Source organism: Prunus mume, linkage group LG3 (genome assembly GCF_029339155.1).
Source record: "Prunus mume cultivar Tortuosa linkage group LG3, ASM2933915v1, whole genome shotgun sequence".
Classification (NCBI taxonomy): Eukaryota; Viridiplantae; Streptophyta; class Magnoliopsida; order Rosales; family Rosaceae; genus Prunus; species Prunus mume.
This window is the reverse complement of record NC_142700.1, coordinates 4,971,368-4,995,986: the sequence shown is the minus strand read 5'-3', so window position 1 is coordinate 4,995,986 and position 24,619 is coordinate 4,971,368. Positions and strand designations below refer to the sequence as shown.

The 24,619-nt window shown below is 37.9% G+C and overlaps 6 protein-coding genes across 7 annotated transcripts; 5 read left to right on the top strand and 1 right to left on the bottom strand.

Annotated features, from left to right (window-relative positions):
* The first annotated feature begins 635 nt into the window (after window positions 1-635).
* On the top strand, window positions 636-2,803 carry LOC103325114 (cytochrome P450 710A11-like). The gene has a single exon (XM_089049444.1). It carries the CDS (start codon window positions 1,006-1,008, stop codon window positions 2,539-2,541), a length of 1,536 nt encoding a protein of 511 aa, XP_088905570.1. The 5' UTR covers window positions 636-1,005; the 3' UTR covers window positions 2,542-2,803.
* A 3,302-nt stretch (window positions 2,804-6,105) lies between these two features.
* LOC107880803 (large ribosomal subunit protein eL20z-like) lies at window positions 6,106-8,558 on the top strand. Its single transcript, XM_016793135.2, is given in 5 exon segments — window positions 6,106-6,308; window positions 6,310-6,526; window positions 6,660-6,735; window positions 7,608-7,722; window positions 8,326-8,558. Coding segments are annotated over 5 exon segments (501 nt in total). The 5' UTR covers window positions 6,106-6,275; the 3' UTR covers window positions 8,386-8,558.
* A 553-nt stretch (window positions 8,559-9,111) lies between these two features.
* On the top strand, window positions 9,112-10,837 carry LOC103325113 (large ribosomal subunit protein eL20y). The gene is given in 5 exon segments (XM_008227245.3): window positions 9,112-9,271; window positions 9,378-9,493; window positions 9,592-9,655; window positions 10,270-10,360; window positions 10,363-10,837. Coding segments are annotated over 5 exon segments (534 nt in total). The 5' UTR covers window positions 9,112-9,256; the 3' UTR covers window positions 10,611-10,837.
* Window positions 10,838-11,959: 1,122 nt separating this feature from the next.
* On the top strand, window positions 11,960-14,044 carry LOC103325111 (Cytochrome b561/ferric reductase transmembrane protein family). The gene is given in 5 exon segments (XM_008227244.2): window positions 11,960-12,254; window positions 12,364-12,420; window positions 12,422-12,529; window positions 13,081-13,229; window positions 13,312-14,044. Coding segments are annotated over 5 exon segments (795 nt in total). The 5' UTR covers window positions 11,960-12,119; the 3' UTR covers window positions 13,658-14,044.
* Window positions 14,045-15,063: 1,019 nt separating this feature from the next.
* Window positions 15,064-17,885, top strand: UREG (urease accessory protein G). The gene is made up of 6 exons (XM_008227243.3): window positions 15,064-15,417; window positions 15,969-16,029; window positions 16,245-16,446; window positions 16,807-16,928; window positions 17,039-17,143; window positions 17,510-17,885. Exons 1-6 carry the CDS (start codon window positions 15,140-15,142, stop codon window positions 17,591-17,593), a joined length of 852 nt encoding a protein of 283 aa, XP_008225465.1. The 5' UTR covers window positions 15,064-15,139; the 3' UTR covers window positions 17,594-17,885.
* A 555-nt stretch (window positions 17,886-18,440) lies between these two features.
* LOC103325194 (putative RNA-dependent RNA polymerase 1) lies at window positions 18,441-22,523 on the bottom strand. Of its 2 annotated transcripts, XM_016793091.2 has the most exons (5): window positions 22,482-22,523; window positions 21,826-22,372; window positions 19,783-21,647; window positions 19,538-19,688; window positions 18,441-19,456 (listed from the first exon to the last, which is right to left on the bottom strand). In XM_016793091.2, exons 2-5 carry the CDS (start codon window positions 22,348-22,350, stop codon window positions 18,644-18,646), a joined length of 3,354 nt encoding a protein of 1,117 aa, XP_016648577.2. In that variant the 5' UTR covers window positions 22,351-22,372; window positions 22,482-22,523; the 3' UTR covers window positions 18,441-18,643. The 2 variants fall into 2 exon arrangements, with proteins under 2 accessions (XP_016648577.2, XP_088904424.1); XM_089048298.1 differs by having other exon boundaries at window positions 18,441-19,688.
* Between the last annotated feature and the right edge of the window lie 2,096 nt (window positions 22,524-24,619).

The following is a 24,619-nucleotide window of genomic DNA, read 5'->3' as shown; positions in this document are numbered from 1 at the left end:
GAGTAGTACCTAAAATACGTATGATATTCAATTTGCTGCAAAATTGATGTGACATCATTCTTTGATGCATGATCACATCTCGAAACAATACTCTCAAAGCTAGCTGGAAAGACACATTTGGCCTATTAGCATTGTGTCGTGATGGGAGGACCGATGATCAGCACATTATCATTTCTCTGGAAAACTCCCATTACAATAACTCTGCTTCCTTCTTTAATGTACCTGATGATAACAGATCCGGTTTTGGTTGATGATCTTTCGTTCGGTTTTGATTCAACTTTGTAACACACCACTTTGGACCTTGGGTTTGCACTTGACTTTGGAGAGGCCAATTTTCTCGTAGATGGGAAAAGACAGTTGCCTTTTTAAATTTCCCACGCATTTTTGTTTTCTGTTTTTGCGTTGTCTTCTTCTCCTGTCACTGCATGGGGGTGTCTCGTTATTTTATACAAACAAAGTGGTGTACAACCAATTACGTTTTCAACTAGTATTCATTTCCTATTCAGTTTTCGCAATTTCCTTCTTAAACAAATAAATCATTCAGATTGTATACTTTTGCATAATTTGTTGTTTTATTGTTATCAATCATATTCATAGCTTGAGATTGAGTTATATTTGAATCAGTAGCTCACAAGCGAGTTGTAACGGTTGAACCTTTATTGCATCAACTGCTGGAGTGCCCGATAGCATTTCTCGTGAAATTTTATTTATAACTCTAAGCTACATTTAGCCCTATCACTGGAGATAACGTCGGCTACTCAGTTACAGCTGGACATCAGCCCCCACTTTCCCCCTACTCCGCCGTCCAAGCTTAATAACTGTAACAACAACACACCTCTCTCTCTCTCTCTCTCTCTCTCTCTCTCAGAAATGAGTCAGAGTCCCATAATCAAGAAGAAAATGCTGTCTCTTCGTACCCAAACCTTTTCTTCTTAGACTCCCCTTCCTTTCTACATATATATATCCACTCCCACACATTCACAGAAAAGCCCTCAAGCAAAGAAAATGAGCTCCCTCTTGAACAAGATGATGATCACTTCACTCCTTCCGCTCACCCCCTACCTCCTCTCCCTTCTCCTCTTCCTCCTCCTCCTCGAACAAATATCTTACCTCACCAAAAAAGGCACCGCGCCGGGCCCACCCGTCGTCCTCCCATTCCTCGGCAACGCAATCTTACTGGTCCGCAACCCGACCTGCTTCTGGGACCGCCAATCCGCTCTAGCCAAGTCATCCCCACTCGGCTTCTCCTCTAACTACGTCATCGGAAAATTCATCCTCTTCATCCGCGACACCCATCTCTCCCACAAAATATTCGCCAACGTCCGCCCCGACGCCTTCGCCCTCGTAGGCCACCCCTTCGGCAAGAAGCTCTTCGGCGACCACAACCTCATTTACATGACCGGCCAAGAACACAAGGACCTACGACGTCGTATCGCCCCCAACTTCACCCCTAAGGCCCTCTCAACCTACACCGCCTTGCAGCAGATCATCATCCTCCACCACTTGCAAAACTGGCTCCGACTCTCCTCACAGGCCCTACCCGACCCGATCACCCTCCGGTTTCTCGTCCGCGACATGAACCTCGAGACTTCTCAGACCGTCTTCGTCGGGCCTTACCTGGGCCCCGCCGCCCGCGAGCGGTTCAAATCCGACTACAATTTTTTCAACGTCGGCCTCATGAAGCTCCCTATCGACCTTCCCGGCACCGCGTTTCGAAACGCGAGGCTAGCCGTGAGACGCCTGGTCGAAACGCTCTCCGTTTGCGCCGAACGGAGCAAGGCCAGAATGGAGATTGCAAATTCCGAGCCTACTTGTCTCATCGACTTCTGGATGCACGAAACGGTTCAGGAGCTCCGAAATGCAGCTCAGGCCGGTTCCCCCGAACCGGCAGTCATCAGCGAAGTCGAGATCGGGGCGCACCTCTTCGACTTCCTCTTCGCGGCTCAGGACGCTTCCACGTCTTCGTTACTGTGGGCGGTGACTCTGCTCGACTCGCACCCTGAGGTTTTGGAGAAGGTCCGGGAAGAGGTAGCTGGAATTTGGTCTCCAGAGTCGGACAGTCTGATCACGGCGGAGCAGCTCTCGCGAATGAAGTACACGCACGCAGTGGGGCGTGAGGTCGTGAGGTACAGAGCTCCGGCGACTATGGTCCCGCACATTGCCGCGGTTGACTTTCCGTTGACCGAGACGTACACGATCCCGAAGGGCACCATTGTGTTCCCTTCGGCTTACGAGTCGTGCTTTCAGGGATTCAGTGATCCGGAGCGCTTCGACCCGGACCGGTTTTCCGACGAGAGGCAGGAGGACCGGATCTACAAGAGGAATTACTTGGCGTTCGGGGCTGGGGCCCACCAGTGTGTGGGCCAGAGGTACGCTTTGAATCATCTCGTCCTCTTCATCGCCATGTTCTGTACGTTGATCAATTTCAAGAGGCACAGGACGGACGGCTGCGATGACATCGAGTTTGTCCCCACCATCTGCCCCAAAGACGATTGCAAGGTTTTCTTGTCCCAACGGTGCACACGATTCCCTTCCCTGTAATTACCTTGATTGAAAAGTCGAAAGTACCCTCGTTGTCGTTGCTTTCTAATTTGTTCGTTTTTAGGTTTATTTTTCATTTTAATATTTTTTTGGAGATGTCGATTGTGGGGGTGCATAGATCTTAGATGAGAAGAGATGGAGGGCCACACTAGTACTGTTGGGATACTTGAGGAATTTATCAAGAAGATAATCCCTTTTAATGTTATTTTATGGGTGTTTTTCTGGTTATGAATTGTGATTGGCTGGCTTGGCTGCCCATGCAGATGCAAGTGTGATAGTTGGCAAGTTGTGCAGGAAGACAAGTTTAACAAAGACTTTTAATTAAATCTGTTCTCAATTTATTCGTGACATAATAAAATGTATTTACTTTAATACCATATCATCGACCTATATTATAATATTTAAATTGACTCAATAATGTGGTTTTCATATTCTACTTACCATCACCGTAAACATGTTGGGTAGTTTATATTTTTGTAAAAAGTTAAAACACATGATAATGCGTGTTTATTTTGGACACGGTCACGGTATAAGGTCAAGTCAAACTTCTTATGACTCTGGGCAGATCGCAATTGAAAGTTACCCCCTGCCTATGGGCTAGCTGCTGCCTATTGCATCGACAAGTGAACGCTTTTATGATTTAGGTATGGGGGTAATGGGAGAAAGGGAGAGCAGTGAAAGATTTGTGCATGAATGCCATGTGTACTTTAAGCTCTTATTACAAGCTTGAGCTAGCTAGACCCTACGCTAAGCTAAGCTAGTGGGCTTTTCATGGTTTCAATGAATCAACTTAGCACCAATCAGAATTTTCTATTTTAGTAAATATCACGAGATGTCCTCACACTTGAAGGATATGATTAATCTCCGTTTGGAGTTTCGGCTTATCTATGTTCACAAAGTGCTTTCAATGAATTTCGAACCCCTGTCATTGAGGTACTAAATAGCTTACCAACTAAAGATGATAGTTTACCAACTCCACCACATCTTATAATTCACCAACCAGAGTTTCTGACCGTGTGATAATCCATACATATTATTAGGTTGATTTTTGCAGCGTAACGACAAGATTTGATTGGTTTAGATCCGGTGTTTAGGGTGTGCTTTGCCTACTGGCTGATTAGCAGAGGAAGTCTTCTTCTCCTTAACAGATTTCAAGGCATGCCATGATGGATGAAAAATTCTGGTAAAGTCTGCTAATCAGCCAGTAGGCAAAGCACATTTTAGCTAATGCTTAGACGGCTAACATAAAAAATTCTGCATTAATTTTTGAAGTTCTAGTTTAATATAGTTGGAGGAGGTGCTGTTACAATATTTGAATGAACAAACTGAAAATGATTTTATAAGAGAAATTAAATACATAAAAACCTGGGTGATGAATGATGATGTTTAAGTGGCCCCTAACATGGATTTAGATTAATCTGATTTTCAAAAGTTAAACATTGCTGTCACAACATCATTTGCAATGACCTACATGATGATAAATAAAATTTGTATTTTTCTCTTTTTTTGTTCTCCTGGACAAGAAGATTATGCTTGTGTTCAAGTTGTCCACGATGTCGATGTTATTTTCAAATATTTTTTTTTTTGGGTGCATGTTTAAAAAGTTAAAGGCTTGGATTCAATTTTACAAATTCAAAAACATATTTTATGTCCAAAGATCAAAAAATCCGTTTGATAGGCCCCTTTTTAGAAATTCATATAAAAAAACTCAAAAACACTCCAATTATTGAAAACAAAAACAGTTAGGTTTTTTTATATACAGTTTATATATATATATATATATATATCTCTCTCTCTCCTCCTTAGGTGTACAAAATCCAATCCAATCCAATCCAATCCAATCAATTTTAATCGGTTTCGATGATTTGGCGGATTGTATTGGATCCCTAATTTCCAAAACCGACATGATTGGATTGGATGATGAATTTGCTTGTGAGGATCCAATCTAATCTAGTTAGTTTCATGCTTATTTTGATCATTCAATAATTGTCATTAAGAAACTTATGAATATTTTAAGTAATTTGATGGAATTATATTTAATATATTATAAATCAAAATAATTTTCTCTAGCATTTCATTTATATTTTACATTTGGTTTTATTAAACTTGACGATAAATGTTGCATATTTCATTATCATGTTACTTCTATATTTTTTTCTTTGAAAACGTAGAGTTTGCTACTTCTATATTTTCTTTACATGACTTATGCGCTTTCTCACTCCAAGTTTTCTATTGTTTGAGTAAACTTAATGATTTATTTTCCCATGCCCTTGGAGGTTCTTATTCGATGTGTCATAGGATTCTTGTTATGTTCATACTCTTCTTGGTAAGAATGTTTTTGTGTTCTAAGATTGGAGAAAGAAAAGATTGATGAGCAATGCAGATGTGCAAAGGAGGAAGAAGGAAAAAAAAAAACTTCCAGAAGACATTAAGTTTAGGTGTTAGTCAAGTTAGGGTTTTTAAATCATTTTTAATTATAATTAAATTAGATTTTTATTTTACAGTCCATGTGTCCAATTTATATCACTTAGATTAAATTTTAATGATGGTAATATATGGAAGAACAAAAATAAAGCAGATATCATGACAGAAAATTGGAGCAAATAATTTGGATCCTTGTGGAATTGTATTCACAATTTTGACAATACATTGACTTTGATTGATATGATGTTTTATAGTCCTACAAGATATCTATGAGCGACAAGCGGATCGTTGATTGCTCATAAGTAAATTGCATGTATTTTTTTTTACTTTTGGGTTGCCATAAATGAATGATAGATGTCATTTTAACCACATTTGTGTACATTAATTATGGCGAAAAGGGTAATTGCACACTGATGAAGTTTTCTTCGGTATGGGATAAATGGTGTTGGTTCGTTGCATGATGTGAGTGGCCGGGCGATCAGTACAATACAACCGGCTAATTGACCAATGATATCAGAGTAATAATTTAAACTTCAATGTAAAGAGACAGGTCGTTCTGATAAACTGATTTAACCCATGTATGCTACTCATGAGTATTTAACAACTTAAAATTAAAGGGCCTGTTTAATAAAAATTTCATTTTTAAATTTTTAAATTTTTAATTTTTGTGCTATAATATAGAGAAAAAAAAGGAGAATGAAGTAAGAATGAGAGTGGAGATAGGACTGAGAGGGAAAATGAGAGGGAGAAGTGACTTTAAAGTTTTTGTTTTCATTTTTATTACTCATTCCTCTCATTCTCTCTCTCAATCTCATACTCGCTCATATTTTTACTCTTATTTTCCTCTATATTCCAGTATAAAAACTAAAATTAAAGTGATTATCAAACAGACCTTAGGAGTACTTGCCTTTCTTTTTTTCTTTTTTTCTTTTTCGCACTCACGTCAAGTTGTTATCCATCTATCTCCCCATCAAAGGTCTACTTCCTTGATTTTCACTTGGGCCACTGAAAATGACAATCATGTGGAGATTGCTTAAGGTTGAAGCCTTACCAAGATGGCGACTTTTCTGGTCCTCATGATTTTTATCAGATTGTGGGTTGGATGGCCCAAAATTGATGAGCCCAAAAATGGAAAACAGAAATCCAAAGTCCAGCAAAATGAAAAATTACCAAAACTGCCAGGCTGCCAAAGCCGGCAGCTGAGCCAGCTATCCACGAAATTGAAACCACTGCCCGACAATCTGTTGCTGATTGAAAACCCTCCCTCCTCCCTCCTCCCTCCTCCCTCAAAAACTCAAATCGGATCGAAAATGAGCGACGATTCTAAGACCAGAGGACTCGCAGGGCGACCAGCAGAGCCAGAACCAGAGCCAGCAGTACTATGGCACCTTCCAAGGCGTTGCCAACTACTACCCTACGGTTCCTCCGCCACCGCCTGAGCCGGTCGTCGGTTTCCCGCAGCCGGTTCCTCCTTCCGGTTCGACTGGCCGCCCTCCCTTGCCTCCCCATCACCAGCATCATCATCATCATCATCACCATCGTGGATACCAAACGGTCACTGGTAAACTTTCGATAACGCGTTTCTTTTCCATGCTCATGATTATATATATATATATATATATATATATATATATACATACACTTAAAATTCTTGAATTTTGTTATTTTTTGATGTGGGTTCATGGGGTTTGAAGGTTATGCTGTTGTCGAGGGAAGACCTGTGCATGAACGCCGCCTTCCTTGCTGTGGTATGGGCATCGGCTGGTTATTGTAAGTTGATTCAATCGAATTCAATCTTTATTTTACTTTTGTTATTTCTTCATTTATTTGTGTGTTTTTGTGTTTTAGGGCATTGAGCTACACCTTAAGAAGAAAACCTTGAGCATGTAGGTATAGCATAATGCATGTGGGCATGTAAAGAAAACCTTGAGTAACTTTGATCCGCTGCATATACTGATATGCATAAAGTTCGTACAAAACATAGTAATTTTGAAAAGGGTTAGTCAAGAATTAAAAGAGAGAGCTAAGGGGATCAAAAGGAAGCTGAAATAGGCTGGTTTTTTTGGGCTGAACATCATGTGTACTGTACAAGTTATGGTAATCACCGATTCATTGTATAGGTACAGGCGTATAAACATGAAGTAGTCCAACTATAATACCTTTATGAAATTGTTGATTTTGTGTTTTGATAAGACAGGATATTCTTTCCTCTCCCAAACAAGCCTTGAGAATTTCGATTAGCTATATTTTCTGCCAATTATACCATTGCATTCTATTTTTCAGAAGTTTTGCTTATGGATCAGTGGTTTTCCAGTTGTCAGTTCTGAGACACCATCAACCTGTACCGCTTTGGCTAAGGCAAGCTTGGTGCTTGGCACTGGTGCCTAAGTAGTTTACATAGTTGGATGCAATATGTGCTTACAGCAAGCAGCTTATAATGGGATGATAATTTCTTGGACAAGTTACAAATTTAAAATTTATTGAGTTATGCTAGCTCTGAAATTCATCATAGGATCATAACAAGAGAAAACCTTGTAGATGATCTTTTATTATATTTTCAATCCTCGACTTGAAAATATAATTCCATGAGCATTCTTCTGGCTGGCTGCTGCTGACAGATTACACTTTGACTTTTTCTGAAGGTTTATAATTGGGTTCTTTCTTGGAGGCATCCCCTGGTATGTTGGAACTTTCATCTTACTTTGTGTTCGGGTGGACTACAGAGAAAAACCTGGATATGTAGCATGCACAATAGCTGTAAGTGCTCCTTCCATGTAATTTTCTATGCTTTTTGTTTTCTCAGAATAATATCTAATGCTTTTCTTTTGGTTGTTTCATTTTCCACATATGAACATTTTTATGTTCACGAAATGGTGATCGCTTAATGTTCCTTAAACTTTCAACCAATGATACAGTTGCATTATACATATCTAGTTCTTGTTAATATTTTATTCACATAGTGGGAACTCTTGGATAAGCTTCATGACTTTTCTGAGTTTGGCATATTATCGAAAGTTGGAATGTTGGATAAGAACATGATGTTTATATTAATTCTATGCTCTGTACTGATAGGCATCATGAATGCTTTTAAATAAACTAGATAAATAGAAACCGTGAAAGACTCTGATTTGATGATACTGATTGAAGCTAAAAAGGTCTTGTCCTTTTGGATATCCTGAAAGGATTTAGAGAACTTGACTCATTCGACATTAATTCATGCATCAACTTGTATGTTCTCATAGCAAGACCTGCAATCTTGGATAACTCTGCCTGCAGAATTATGTTTTTGGTTGCTAAGAAGTAAGGTTTCATACATTGGCTTGGCTGTGCTCTCATGGAATTATGGTTTTGCATTTTCAGTCAATTCTTGCTGTGATTGCTGTTACTCTTGGCGCAACGAAGGGAGCTCGCACCTGGTGAGGTTAAATATGGACTTGCGAACAATGAACCTGTGCTTGTACCCTGCATTCATTCAAAGGGGCAGTTAGATGGCTATAGCCTATTGTCAATTATCAATGTTGGGTTGTCTTGTTTGTACATGTATTTGACAGAGTATATTATGTGTATGTATCTATTCATATGGTTTTCTATTCTCTCATAATTTGCAAGCAATGCATTCATTAAAGTAAATATACTTATAGTAGCTAGAAAGTAAAATTGATACAAAGGGAAGTAATGTTTGTATATAATAATCTGCTGTAATCAGATTCATTAAATCATGCTTTGATAAATCCAAATTGTCCTTATGAAAAAAAGGGGGGAAAAATATGGACTTATGGATATAACATCCTTCAAACAGGCTTCGGAAAGACAATGCCGATAATTATACCTAGCCGTTCACAGAACATGTACTTCTCTTCTCAGTGTCGAAATATATCTATAACTAAAATTTTCTATGTTTATACTTATCATTTTTTTTTCTTTCTGACAAAGCGATATTTTAAATTATTCTGAACTGTTTTTTCAATCAAGAAATTACTATGAGGAGGTAGAACTTTGGATCCGGATGAAGCACATTTTAACTTGTTTTGTCTGGATATTGCAACGTGGCCTAAACCAAAACTCACAAACAAAACGGGCCTTACGCGTACGAAGCCTAAATAACTTTGATCGCGAGTTTTAAGGCCTTCAAGAAAGCCCAAAATCACTTCTTTCATAAACTAGGGTTTCCTCCTCATATATAAACGAAACAAAAACCCTAGTCTGCGCTTCTCATATTAGAGCGCGAGAGAAAGAGAGAGAGAGAGAGAGAGGCCTCGGAGATCGTAGTCGTCTTCTCTAATTCTCAGACATGGGTACTTTCAAGGTAAGCCTGCATACGTTATTCTCAGATCTCTCCCTCTTTTTCAGAAATGAAGATTTTGAGGTTAGGGTTTTGAGCTGCAATTAACGGTGTCGCTTTTGTGTTGCAGTTCCACCAGTACCAGGTTGTTGGGAGGAAGCTCCCTACGGCATCTGATGAGCACCCCAAGATTTACCGAATGAAGCTCTGGGCCACCAATGAGGTTCGCGCCAAGTCCAAGTTCTGGTATAAGCTTTACCCTGAGCTCAGCTTTTGTGATCCCAAATGTTCATCATTGGATTTTGGGTTAAACTTAATTTTGTTGGTTGATTTTTTTGGATTAGGTATTTCCTGAGGAAGCTGAAGAAGGTCAAGAAGAGCAATGGCCAAGTGCTTGCCATTAATGAGGTTTGTTCTCTTTGCTATTTATGCTTTATTTAATGTAATTAATAAATTTTGTGCTTATTTTGATTATTTGTCAGTCTCTTCTATAGCAAATGTTGTTTTGCGGTGGTGAAATGTGGGCTCACTATATATGTTATATACTTTCTCGCTGTGTTGTTATAATGTCTGTGTTTATTTTCTTTCTTTTGTTTTTGTAAAATCCAATTTCATGTATTATATGTCCTGGGCATTATTATTCAAGGAGCTTGAGAGTTTATTTCGCTATTTTTCGTTGTTGTTAATGCTGTTTGCTCATTTAGGTATTGTCCGGCCTGCGTCTACATTATGTTTAGTGCAGCAGTTTGTACATGTATTTAGGGTTACAGACGTTTTGATTGTTATTTGGTGTATTACCTTTTCAATTCATTTGTTATTTTGTATGGTCTAGCATTTGAATGTGAGAAGGGCCGCCCCTGGCTCTTTGCAAGGCCATTTTGCCTGCCCATTGGTTTATTTATTCAATTATCCACCTTTTGTAGTGTGTTCCATTTTTGACATGATGTTTCATATGCTAGAATTTGGTGATTGTTGTTTTTTGGGGTTTTGGTGATAAACAATTTGTTTGAAATTGCTTGCAGATATTTGAGAAGAACCCAACTACTATCAAGAACTATGGTATTTGGCTGCGGTATCAAAGCAGGACAGGTTATCACAACATGTACAAGGAGTACCGGACACAACCCTCAACGGAGCTGTGGAGCAGATGTACATTGAAATGGCTTCTCGCCACAGGGTCAGGTTTCCTTGTATCCAGATCATCAAGACTGCTACCATCCCGGCTAAACTTTGCAAGAGGGAAAGCACCAAGCAATTTCATAACTCCAAGATCAAGTTCCCATTGGTGTTCAGGAAAGTGAGGCCACCTTCCAGGAAGTTGAAGACTACATACAAGGCATCGAGGCCCAACTTGTTTGTGTAACTTGGTCATTTGATCAAAAAGCTTAAAGGAGGGGTTAGAGTTGGATCTGTTTCTGAATCTTGCTGTTTTTTGGATATTTATTTTATTCGACTATCTTAGAACAACAAACAGTTGGAGTACCTATTGGGGTTCTGACGATCCCTTTTTACTTCAAAAATCGCTATCAATTATGGTTGTTGCTCTTTTTCTGCACTCAACGTTGAATGGTACCCTCAATTTTATGTTTCTTTTTCTCGAGTATTGTTTGGTGCTGAATGCTTATACATCGATTTAGGCCTGATTTTAATGTTCAATGGGTTACTTTGTTGACGTTTGTATTCTGAAAGAATGTAATTTTGTTAACTGGATTAGGAATTTAAGTAGAGGATCAATCCACTCAAAGCTGAATTCATTATACCTCATAACAATTTACTCATCCTTGAATGAGATTTGTGGCATCTTGAAGGCATAAGAGATGCATACGTTTTAGGTTTAACGATAACAAATGCGTCTTAGGTTTAACCATAACGAAATCGATTAAGTCGATAGCCAGATTGTTTAAAGTTGATCATGACTGCTTACCAAACATTGACCATCCTTATTGTTCTCTTTATAAACGACCCAAAAGCAATAGCAATGGTATGATTATGAACTGTCACTTGTTTATCCTCCTCCATGGAATTATTAACCAAAAATCCATCTTTTACGAGAAGTAATCATTTTCATTGGTATGAACGTGAGATTTTATATCTGAAACTTAGCGAGTGATTTTTGTCACCATCACCTTTTCGTCTGCCACTGGTTTTTTTCTTTGTCCAAAGCCAACCCCCATGGATGTGTATAGAAATTTAAGAGACACATTTAAACGCGAAACCCAAATGTCACAAAGGAAAAGCGAGGCAAAATCAGACAATACATATGAAGCTAAACAGCTACAACTGAGTTAGCTACATTGCCACATAAAACAGCTGCATTTCTTTTCCCTATTATGCATCCATGAAGTACTTCAAGCTCTCCACCGATTGAAAGTTTGGCCCTTTTCTTTGTAATTTGTAAATAAAACCAGAAAGTCCAGCGATGTCAACCCTACTTTCACTTTGATGAAAGTTTTTGAAACTTTTATCCACCTAACGTTCAAATCATACCCTCCAAGACCACCTTTTGTTTTTGTTTTTGTTTTTCCTCTCTCTCTCTCTCTTTCTAATTCTTTATCTATATCTTCTCTCTCACACTAACAACCATCCATGTAAGTGCCCCATGCCACCAATCTTATGTCTATTACAGCATCAATGGTAAATCTCTTTTTTTGCAGTCACTAATTAATCATACCACATTGTCTCCTACAAAGCAAATCCTTGAAAAGCTACACATATATGTAACCTTTTCCCTCTCCAAATTATTCCAAAAGCCATCCAAAAGCCACAAAATAATGATGAGAAACTGAAAGCTAGCAGTGTAGAGAGAGTAAATCGAAGTAAGGCTTTGGTTCTCTTCTTCTCTTGGCCTTGTTTCACCTTCACAAACACAAGAATGCAAACTTCTCTCAAGCTATCATCTTTGGCTATTTCTACATGTTATGTTCTTCTTCTACCCTTAGTTGGCTGTTCATATCATGAAGAGGGCAACCAACCCAACAATAAGAGCACAGAAGAACACTCTCACAAGGTAAATTAGTTTTGTTTCTCTTCAGCCTTTTTTGGATGAATATTTTCTTGTTCTTTTGGCCACCTTCTTCTTAATTTCTTCTTCTGCTACTCGGGTTGTCCTTTTGCAGTTGAGTCCTCAGATGACATCCAATGTCACAGTTCATGGGCTCCTCTCATGGTTTTCGAATGGGGTTCTTAATGCCTGTTGGAATTCTTATCATCAGAATGTCTGTTAGAGAAGAACGTGGGACGACAAGGGCCAGAGTTCTCTTCTATCTCCATGTTATTTTACAGGCAATCTCTTCTTTATTTCTTTCTTTATTCTAAGACCGGTTTCGGATATTATCTAAGAACACTAATTTTCCATTACCACTGAATTAATACCATAATTCTGAGTTACATGATCAATACTCTTTCAGGTTTAATCTTTGTTCTCAATCATCATCATAGCCCACTTTAACTTTAATGATGCTGTCCACTGTCTGTTTTCTTTATTAACTTATATCTTACCCTTTTAATTATATTTTAAAGTTGAAAAACAAATGCAACCATATTTGCCAATAATCATGTATGATTACTTGAACATGAAGAATAGTAAGTGTTTCTCTTTGTACTTAAACTCATGAATTGATCTCCTACAACTCAACACTAATCAGTTTTTTCATGTACTTCCCCCTTGATTAAGTTTGCAAGTTAAACTTGCCATCATTTCTATTTTATATAACAGTTTGTCTCTGCTACACCATACATACCCCATAATTACAGTACTGTCACAATAATTTAGGCATGTTAATCCATCAGTTATTGTATATGATGATGGCTTCTGATTTTTCATCTATAAACAGATGCTCTCAGTGCTTCTTGCCACAGCTGGAGCTGTCATGTCCCTCAGAAACTTTGAGAACTCATTCAACAACAACCACCAAAGATTAGGTCTAGCACTTTATGGTGCCATCTGGGTGCAAGCCTTGATAGGATTTTTCAGGCCTCACAGGTACAAATAGTTCATCAACTAGCTAGCAATATACAATTGAAGGGTTGACTAAAACAAAGTTTAATTTTATTTTTATATGTAGGGGAAAGAAAGAGAGAAGTTTTTGGTACATGGTGCATTGGATGCTTGGAACCCTAATATCATTGGTTGGGATCATCAACATATACACTGGTTTAAATGCCTACCATAAGAGAACACAGAGAAGCTCAGGGCTTTGGACTCTCCTTTTCACAGCTGAAGTGTCTTTCATTGCTATCTATTATCTAATCCAAGACAAAAGAGAGTACATACAAAAGCAAGCAGTGATTTTAGGCAATCTTGAACCAATCACTCAAGATCAAGAAAATGTTCAAAGGCAAAACCAAAAGGATCTGCTGCCTCAGCAGCCATGTGGCAAACACAATGCACTCAAGAACTTGTTTGACTAACATGGGCTTCTTTTTTCTCTCTTTTTAAAAAAAAATCACCCTTTAGTCTGTCTGTCTGTCTGTCCATCTTTCTTTCCCTTTGTTTGTGAGTGCTCATTTTGTTTTATCTATTTATTTATTTTTTTATGCATGCCCTCTATGCAACTGGGTGGTTTTTTATACAGAAGACACAGTGATGGAGTGCATGCATAAAAAGTGGATGATGGACAGGGCACTCCTTATTAAACTTTTATTTTTATGGTGTGAACATTTGGACCATTAATATTAGATGGGACAATGGAGAAGTTATGCAGATAATATAAATCTATAGTGCTTGTATGAGAATATCAAATATATAGACTCTGTAAACATATTACAATACGAAATAAATTATCAGAATTGTTTCAACCGTGTATTTATAAAAAAACCCAAGTATTTAAACTGAAACACACCCAAAATCAACCCCAAAGACTTTTTGGGTGTGTTTAATTTAAGTAATATATATAAAGTGTTTTGGATATATATATATATATAAATATATATATATATATATATATATATAAAGCAAAAGACAGAGAATGATGAAACATTCAAAATATCAGAAAATATCATTGGTTAATGTAAACATTAAGAATTGAAATTATTAATTAAATAAGGATAATATGGTAAATTCACACTTTTTCATATTAAAAAAAATTAAAATTAAAAGAAAAATCAGATAATTGATTATATTTTTATGGAACACAACTACCCATTATCTTTTTTAATTCTAAAAATAAAATAAAAAATAAAAAAAATAAAACCAATTGGCACATGCGTGAGCATGTGCCAAGGGCTAGTTCTAATTATAGTAATCTTCAAATAATTTTTCAATGTGACTATAATAACGATCAAATTATTGATGCAAGCGATATTGAGAGAAGAGAGTTTTCAATGTGAAGGTAACAAGGATCAAATTTTGGCAAGAACACAATGTTGTTAGTGCTCTTTAACAATTTAAATTATAGATATTTAGTGATATCCCTATTTTTAGCACTAATAGTATAGATAAACACCTACACTATTGAATTTCTATAAATAAATAATAAAAAATCCAAAAAATGACAACTGACTTTATTGAATTTAATATTGATTATTAAATTACTTTGATGCCCTATTGAGTGTTTTGGGTATTTTTATGAGATTTTGGGGTTAGGCTTGTTTTAAGAAATTGATGGCAATTTTGTAATTTATAAGAAGTTAAAAGTCTATTTGTTATGTTGTAAATGAGTTTTGGGTGTGTTTCTAAAATCCATTTCATATGAGGTATTTTTATAATTTGAGCCCCTATATTGGATATAATAGTGAATTTACCTTTAAATTATTAACTAAGGGCGTTTTGGTAAATTAATTGCCAGTTATCTTATAATGTATAATGCATATGGCCAATCAACCCAACCAGATACCTCTTTCTTCCTGCGCTCTTCTTGAACCAGAGTAGAACTTCTGCAGACTGTAGGGTCAATGGCTGATCACCATCATGATCATGACCACCACAACCAAGGCCATGAACATCACCACCATCATGATCATGAGCATGATCATAGCCATGGGAGTTCAGGAACAAATTCATGGGTAGGCCCAGATGGGAAGGTGTACCATAGCCATGATGGGCTGGCGCCACACTCGCACGAACCCATATACTCCCCTGGCTACTTCAGCAGAAGAGCTCCACCTCTTCTCACCAGGAATTTCAGTGAAAGGGCTTTTACTATTGGCATTGGTGGACCAGTTGGTACTGGGTAAGTGGGTATCTATCTCCTCTGTCTCCCTTTAATTAATTTGTATTCTATTTTGCATTATTGAGAATAATATCACAATCATAAATTTGTATCATTAGCTTAAAAAGAGTAAGAAATGAATGATTTAAATGTTGACACTTTACTTTTATCATAATTCAGCTTTTGTGTTATTAGGTATCTACTATTTAGTGGGTAGCTCAGATTTTCTCTTTGTTGATTGAGTAGTGTGCCTGTTACAATCTCCTCACTTTTTTTTGACTCATCTGTTTTGTGCATATCTTTTCTCAATTTCATCAATTGGGGTTCTATTATTTTCCCCAGATTTCCCCTGGAAATTGTTCAGTTGTTTGGATAGTGTACAAGTAATATAAACATCCTTATTGTATAGCATAAGCTATTGATATCTTAGTTTGATTCATTTTGAATGGCTTTGAGTATTTCCTGATTCAAAATTCGTGCCTGGATTACTTTTCTTAGTCGTGAAGATCGCATTGCTAGTGTGAATCAAACTATTTAGTGAGAGTTGATGAATGCTGCTTCATGCCATACAGGAAAACCGCTTTGATGCTGGCTCTGTGTACGCTTTTGCGTGACAAGTACAGTCTTGCTGCTGTGAGTAACTTTTATTATTTACTATTTTATATAATTTCAAAGGTTTAATTGGCTATATCTTTTTAACATCATATTGTAGCCTTGCATAGTATTTTCTAATGTATGCAAAGACCTGAAAGCCCATGTTTCAAGTTGATTGAGGCAAGGCTAAAGATAAGCTTGATGTAGGATGTAAAACCTTGCATGACGAAAGATAATATGTGTAACAATTGCAGGTGACAAATGATATATTCACAAAAGAGGATGGTGAGTTCTTGGTGAAACACGGGGCACTTCCTGAAGAAAGAATACGTGCTGTTGAAACTGGGGGATGCCCGCACGCTGCAATTCGTGAAGACATCAGCATTAATCTAGGCCCTCTCGAGGAGCTTTCTAACTTGTACAAGACAGACATACTGCTTTGTGAATCAGGCGGAGGTATTTTTCAGAAGCAATTAGATGACTGGTCATAGCTTATGTTCAGCTGATCTGACCTGATCATTTAAGTTGGATTATTACAAATGACTAATGGTGATGAGGGTTGCAATGGAACTGCATTAATAAACTTGAAAAAAATGGCTTTATGGAGTTATCTGGAATTAGGTATGAAAGAAAAATGCCGTTTGATGAATGCAAAGCTTTGAAAAGATTAAGTTGGGGCAGAAATGCTTATTGTACAGTTGCATGAATGGGAATGTTTTGTATGTCAACAATCAGCCATTGGCTGAATTGAGCTTTCTTATGCATGTTCTTATTATTCTTTTGAAATACTATCCAATTGAGTTTGTGCTGGTGCAGATAATTTAGCTGCGAACTTCAGTCGGGAACTGGCTGACTATATCATTTACATAATAGATGTATCTGGTGGTGATAAAATTCCACGAAAAGGTGGTCCTGGAATCACCCAAGCTGACCTACTAGTATGTGCTTTCTGATATTCATTGCTACAGCTATTGTGGATACCATATCTGTCATGTGTACCAATTTCAGGGATTTGTATGTGAATGACGCCTTTAACATTTGATTGTAGGTGATCAACAAGACCGACCTTGCACCAGCAGTTGGAGCTGATTTGGCCGTAATGGAACGTGATGCACTTCGAATGCGAGACGGAGGGCCATTTGTCTTTGCTCAGGTTGGTTGGTTATACCATTAATTCAATCACTAGCATTTTTACATTGTGAACATGATTTTGGTTGAAACATTGTGAACATGATGGGAACTTGATATTTGTACTTTCATATTTGGAGTAGTACTATTACAGTAAATTATTGTGTTAACGTAAAATTTGCTCAACGTGAAATGTGATACAAGCTGTATTTGCTCATTTCTTGTCACAAATGAGACACTGTGACCCTGTCCCTACTCCCCAATCCATCATGTTAGGAATGTTGAGTTTCAAACTGTACCAGAAAGGCAATTCTTCATGATTTGTCTTTGTAGGTCTGTTCTTGAAATTTTCACGTTCATGAGTTATATGCTAGTGAACTACCCTGTGCAGGTGAAGCATGGTCATGGAGTAGAGGAAATCGTGAACCACATATTACAGGCTTGGGAACTAGCAACAGGGAAGAAGCGCCACTGATCCATTTGTGCTGAATTTGGTTTCAGTATCTTGTTTCAAATCTTTGTCTCTCTACATTTAGGAATAAATGTGACTTCAATTCAGTGTCGTGTCTTTTTTCCTCAACGTGTGTAGATGTTTGACACTAGATTCCACTGTTTAGTGTCTCACTGTTGGAACTTTTTGGCATTCATGCTTCAGTCCAGTTATAAATGGAACAAGAAATGCTCCCTTGCTACCATGTGTATCGGTTGTATGCCTTAAAACCTTGACTTTATTGAGCAAAATAAATTTCACCATTGACTTGAAGCTATACTGTATGACTATATGCCTGCCTGACAGGAGCTCATATTATCGTATACATGTGGCAGTACACTCTCAACTAACAATGACGTAGTTTTAGCGGAGGAAAACTGAGAAGCTGTGTCTATGCACTAGCAGCTGAAAATGCCATGACTAAACTAGGTATCAACAGTCTCTTTAATCACACGTTTGTGCTGATATACACATGTTATTTATTTGTTCCTCTTTGGAGTTGTTTGCAAGAAATGCCTACTTCTTTTTCTTTGATTGTTGCTAAGAGTGGCCTGTCATGGAAATGTACTTAATTCTCACAAAGTCTAGTGGGAGCAAATACAGGTTGTTTTCATTAAAAAACTTAACCAAACCTTCATTGAAACTTAAATTGTTCCAGCACCAAAAAGATTGTTATAAAACTTAAAATTCTAATGTGTGTTCTTTAATTTACTTGGAAGCAAGAAAAACAAAATGCATGGCAGCTTGCTTATCCCTCTGGGATGGCAGAGGAATGCCTTATGCCTTGAATGAATGAGAGAAACACATTCTAAATGATCTGCAGCAGTTACACATCACTCTAAAAAAGTAATCACACCCATATTTATTATTTACGTACTATAGTTGCTTACAGAAAACATAACCACATTCATAACACACTTAAGTTTATGAGGGAAAACACAACAGCTAAGAGTATCTTTCAAATTTCCAAACAAACACCTGATGCTTACTTTCTCAAGTTGAATGGCGCGTCAGTGATAACATATGTAAAGAAGTTTAGAGACTTCTTTTATCCCTCTTGATCTGGATGAGCTTGTCAAAGACACACCATGGAAAGCTGAGGAAATGCTCCCTTGCCATTCCCTCATTGTAGCAACCGAAGTAATGAGGATGATATGTAACATGGTACCAAGCTGATGCTTTTGCTGCATATGCATCATTGCTGTTGCTGCTGACATTCGACTGAATATCACTTCCCTGCTTCTCATGAAACCAGCCCCTAGCTTCTGTCTTCAATGACCTTACAGCGTGACCAATATTTTCTTTAAAGTCCTTTCTTCTATCGAAGTATTTGGATGTTTGAGTGATATTCCCACTTAGTATTTCTGCTTCACTTTTGATGCCGTAATATTCCATCAGGTTTCCCAGCTTGTAGTCGTACTCCCTTTTGTAATTGATGGCCTCATTGATGTAGACCTCAAACCCATCTACCTCCATGTCAGGGTCATAACACTTCCAAGCCACTTCCATGGTGAAGGATTTAAGAGAGCTTGAATATAAATGAGATACAAGCTCAACATGATCGTTCACCTGTTGGAAAAGCTTCCCGATCACACCTTTCGACTTATAGGTGGGTCTGTCAAGCTTTTCCATGAATTCTGGGTACTCTATGGCACGTAGATGATATGGCAATTTGACTAGCACGCCAGTTTTCGGAGAGTCTACAGCGCGGGAGTTGAGCTTGGCGAGCTCTTTACATGGAGCACTCATAGCCTTGTCTCGCTCTCTGTCTGCAAAGACAGTATGAGCACTTGAAATGATCCCCAAGTTGTCATGGACTATGTAGTTTACAAAAGATTCCTCAATTTCCTGTAACAAACACAATAGCACATCAAGTCTTGAACTGAACTCATACGACAGAGGCAACAATGAGCAAAAGGAAATATATACCTCCATTGTAACATCATGATCCAAATTCATAGTTGGTTCTGGGGTATAATTCATGGGTTGAACTTGGCAAGGAGGAATTTGATCAGGGTCCCAACTGACCCAGTAAAAATCGCCATCTAAATCACCTCCTGAGCATTCGTGAGGATGTGGTCTGATTTGATCAAAAAGCAAATATAGTCAGTAAATAGTTCAAGCAAAGAAACACTATCTGAAAATATTTCTAATTTCATCAAATGCAAACTTACCTCTCTCCTTTTTGCGGGAAAACAACACAATCCACCATGTGGTGCAATGCCGGCACATTGACAGCCATAAGAACACGCACGTCTCCGGGGTGTAAACATGGGTTTTTAGCAACCACTACTTTTCCCTCAACGATAAAACTGCTGTCACTTGAACTGCTGCCACTGAAGATATGGGAGGAAGTATCATGGAGTTGCTGGCTGCCATGGGGAGAACATTGCACAAATACCTGACCGTATTCCAATGTTCCAGTTTCATCTAGACATCCCATCATAGATCTTCCATCGGGGACAAATATCCTTGTCTTGCTCTGCAGTTCCAGAAGCTTTGATGCACAGTATGCTTGTAGCATCATTGCCAGAAATGGTTCTGCATCTGGTGTGTAACCACACAAAACCATTTCCTTTAAAATGTTGGTGGTCTCTCCTTGAAACATCCAGTCCAGTGCTTCCTGTGCCCTTAATGGATCAGCTAAAACACCATCCAATTGATTCAAAACCTGTTTTTGCTTTTCCATAAAAACGTCATCTGGAACTCCGAGGGTGGACAGAAGGGTAATCACTTCTCGATTAAGGAAGTAAGGCTGGTACTTGCTCCATTTCAGAACATCTAGTGTTGTGTTGTTGGATTGGTACTTGCACATGCTCTTTCTCAACGACAAGTTCTTTGACAATGTTGGATCAACTGCCAGAACACCTTTATAGCCACCATATCGAATTTGGAAGGCGGATGGAGTACAACTTAACTTGAACTTTCTTGCCACCCTTGCAGCAAATTCAGCAGATATTTTCCCAATTCCATCAGAAAAACAATACTCAACTCCATCCCTTTCAATTTCTACATCCGGAATTTCTTCAACTTCATCCTCACCAACACTAAAAGTCTCCTTGGAAGAGCTGAAAGACTGACCAAGCCTGGCAGCATGTTTTGCCACATTTCTAATCTCCTTAAAATCACCAATCCAGTTTCTGATGTCTTGTGCTGTGAGCTCACTTCTTGAAGCAAACATCCACACAGAATGACCTCGTAATTGACTTGATGAAAAGGCAAGAAACTCAAATTTCTTCTCACCAATAACTATGCCATTTCGTAGAGTAGAAAGTATCCTTTCATAGACTCTAGTTCGCCTTTGCTGTTCTGCAGCACGTGGACATAAATCTGCCGAGCGCATCTTCCCCAAGTCCTCATCAACGAAAGAAACTCGAAGAAAGTTATCAACATCTTCAGGATACTTTCGGAAAAGGTGATTCGAATGATTTACCTCTGGACCGCAGAAATATACTTTAGATGGTGTTATTTGTACCCTGTGTACATACACCAGCCCATCATCCAAAGAAATAGCAGGCGTTTCGGGAATTTGCTTGCATGTCTGGTACTTTCTGTACTGCTCTCTGAGCCAACTCACAGGTTCATAGCAGCACTCTTTTAAGTGAAATAGTTTGTCCAGGGCACACTCTATATGTTCAATTCTTATTCTAGTAGGATCAACCAGCTCATAAAAATTGGCATCAAGGGCTTGTCCAGGAACACATCCATGCTGAACCAAGGAATTTATCTTGAACAGGACTTTATATGGCAACTTAATGCCTAGGGGTGGACGCACAATAGGAACAAGATCTGAGTCACAGGAGAAAATGCTACCTCTCTCCAAAACGAACCGTCCTTCATCTGCTTTATAATGAACAAAACTGCTGCCTAGATTTGGAAGAATCCACCTAAGTGGAAGCTCCAAACATACAGCAGAAGATTGCCCAATTCTGCATGATGGAGTGAAATCTACTTCTCGAACCCAGTAAGTAGCAGAAGCTTCCTCGATATTGTTCATATCAGGTACATCTTCCTTGCAAATCCGAGGGGCACCACGTAACTAGCAAGAGTAAACAAAGGAAGAGAAAAATGTCAACTATTTTCACCCCAAAGTGCCACACATAATATAGTGATTATGCTATGTTTAAGGAAGATAAAAGCCTGTTTCAACAGCATTCAAAGTAAGTATAGAGAGGATGCATGGCAGATTAATATATACTAGAACAGGGGAACCAAACCTGGATGAGAAGGAACTTTGCAAGTTGACCATGTGGACGATGCAGCTCAATCTGGCTAACATTGTCGTAGGAGATTTCTAGCCTGTATTCAATAGAATCATAAGAGAAAAAGAAGTAGAAATGTTTAAGTATCATCCCAAATTTCACTGAAACATCGGATAGTGTCCAAAGCACTGAAAACTGTTCGTTGGAAATCTGGCATCCAAAGTGCAGCTTTACAAGTTCCATGCTAGGTTGAAAGGTTACTGATTTGGAGAACATGTCATGCTTCAATCTTTTAGCTTTCAGAAAAGAATTCCCGTACCGCACACATTTTTCAAGATGATCTCCGGCAACTGTCAGTATCATGTCAGCAAATTCGGCATGTGTGAATTGAACTATGGCAGAAGCTCTTGCTTTTCCATCTTTGTGGAAGACCTTCACAGCATAAACAGTTCCTTTTCCAGTATATTTCTCCATAAACTCTGTCACTGCTTCTGGAGACTGAACAGAGCAAAATCCATACAACTCAACTGTCTTAACCATGGTGACTAATTGATCACAACTTCTGTTTCAGAAAATAATAATTGATATTAATATATCTGTGAAGAACTAAGTGAAAGTAACATCTAAAAAAGAACAAAAAAAACAATGCAAATGAGAAAAATGAGTCTCACCCTGAATTTGAAATGTAAGCTCAAAATACCAACTGCTAGCTAGCTTGTCAATGTAAGATGCGAATTTATTAAGCTCATGAAGCCACTATATATAGGAGAAAGAAGAGCACAGAGGTGAGAGATTGGTGCACATGGTCTCAATCTTTCAGTCCTTTTCACAAGTAAATAACTTGTCATTGCAGTTTTAGCAAGGGAAAAAAACTTGTCATTGCAGTTCTATCAAGGAAAAAAAAAAAAAAACTTGTCATGGCAGTTATTCCATATAGGCTTTTCTCTGTCACTTTTTGTGTCTGGCGCATATGTGGAGTAACGACTGTCATGATTCCCTGCCTCGCAGCAATAGCATTATAACAGTTTTTCCTAATGTGATGGCAATGAGCCTCTTTTATTTCGAGAAAAAAGGAGGTGTCGAAGAAGGGTAGCGATTTTCACACTCATTGTATCCATTTGCACTCCTTCCTCTTACTTTTGTACTTTGGTAATTGAGTAAACAAAAGAAAAATTGAAGTATAAAAACAAGGGAAGGAGTGCAAACCAACATAATAAGAGTGAAAATCACTACCAGATTACTGACAATATTTTTCACAACTTAGTAAGATAGGTAGATGTTGAACTTGAGATACATAGTTGACAATGTTGTTAATAAATGTGTACATGACATTATCTGTTTTTAGAACGCTTCTAACTTTGTTTTTCAAAGTTCATAAGTCAAATTGGTGTTACACCGTTGTACTCTCAATTTGGCTAGGGGTGGTGAATCAAGGAGCTAAGTTTAGTTGAAATTGGACATTCTGGCCAACAGCCTTTGGAAGTTTTGGACCAATTAAAAGGCCTTATACTTAGGAGAAGTTTTGGCCAAGAAGCTTCTAGAAGTTCACATGGGAAATACTGGGCTGTGGCCCAGTGGGGCAGCTATACTTCTCATGGTGGGGAATTTTAGCCCTTGGTGAGGAAGATTTAGACCAGAGAGCATACTTGACTGAGTGAGGAGGAATCAGAATGATTTCCCTTCTAAAAGCAGTACTAGGTTAGAATATTATTTGGAAAGATGGAACTTCGTCACCAAGGTACCATCCTATATCCTTGAAATTGCATTGGCAATCTGTTATTGTGACTGTGACTGCAAAGGCTGTGAGCACAAAATTTGCCAAGAACCTCCTGGAAGTTTTGGACCAATCATAACCTTGATTGCTGAGCAAGGTTTGGTTTGGACCATAGAGCATGTATACTTGACTATGTCACATTTTTCTCCTCAAAATTCAATTTGGTTCGCATTGTTTGTCCAATAAATAAATGTTAATTCTAGCTGATGTGAGGCAATGTGTCCGCCCTCTTACACCCAAGTTTGATCCATTCTTCTCTAAATTAGCATAATTTAAACTATCTCTTGCATTAACCCAAAAAAAAAAAAAAACAAATTCCATTAGTTCTATCAACTCTATTTATCTTTTCTTTATTTATTTATTTCAATTTCAATTTTAATATATTTTTATTCTTATTTCATGAAGTGTCTTCTCTTTTATTATTTTGATTAACTAAGGAAGCGATTTGTGGGATTTTGAATGGAAGTTAGGTTCAACATTCAAAATCCAAAAAAAGAAAAAACCCTTATTGAACTAATTCTAAAATATCACAAATTTTTATCACCTCTAAAATATCACAATTTAGTAACATGAAAGTAATAAACTAATATTTTAAAGGGGGATAGGGGCCCAAATTATAAAAATACCTCATATGAAATGGACTTTAGAAACACATTCTATGCATCCTTAAAAAAGTTGCTCTTTACTTATTAAGCACCCCATCCTATGCATCCTTAAAAAAGTTGCTTCACACTTCCAAGCTTTTTCAGTTTTCCAAGCTGAGTTGTTCTCACCCCATTTGCTTAAGTTTAACCTGCCATTATTGCCATTGCCAATGTGGTTGAGGAGGTCTAGAAGAATTTGCTCTCCAAGTCTTGAGTAATTAAAGAGCCACATGAAATTAAAAAGGGTGTTTAAGGGTCATATGACTCATATGCATGTTTTAATTAAGGATTAATTGAAATTCATTATAATTTTACCTTAGGCCTTTGTTAGGTGAGAACAAAATAACGGTTAAAACCGTTATCTAGAGAATGTCTAGTATGCCTAATTAAT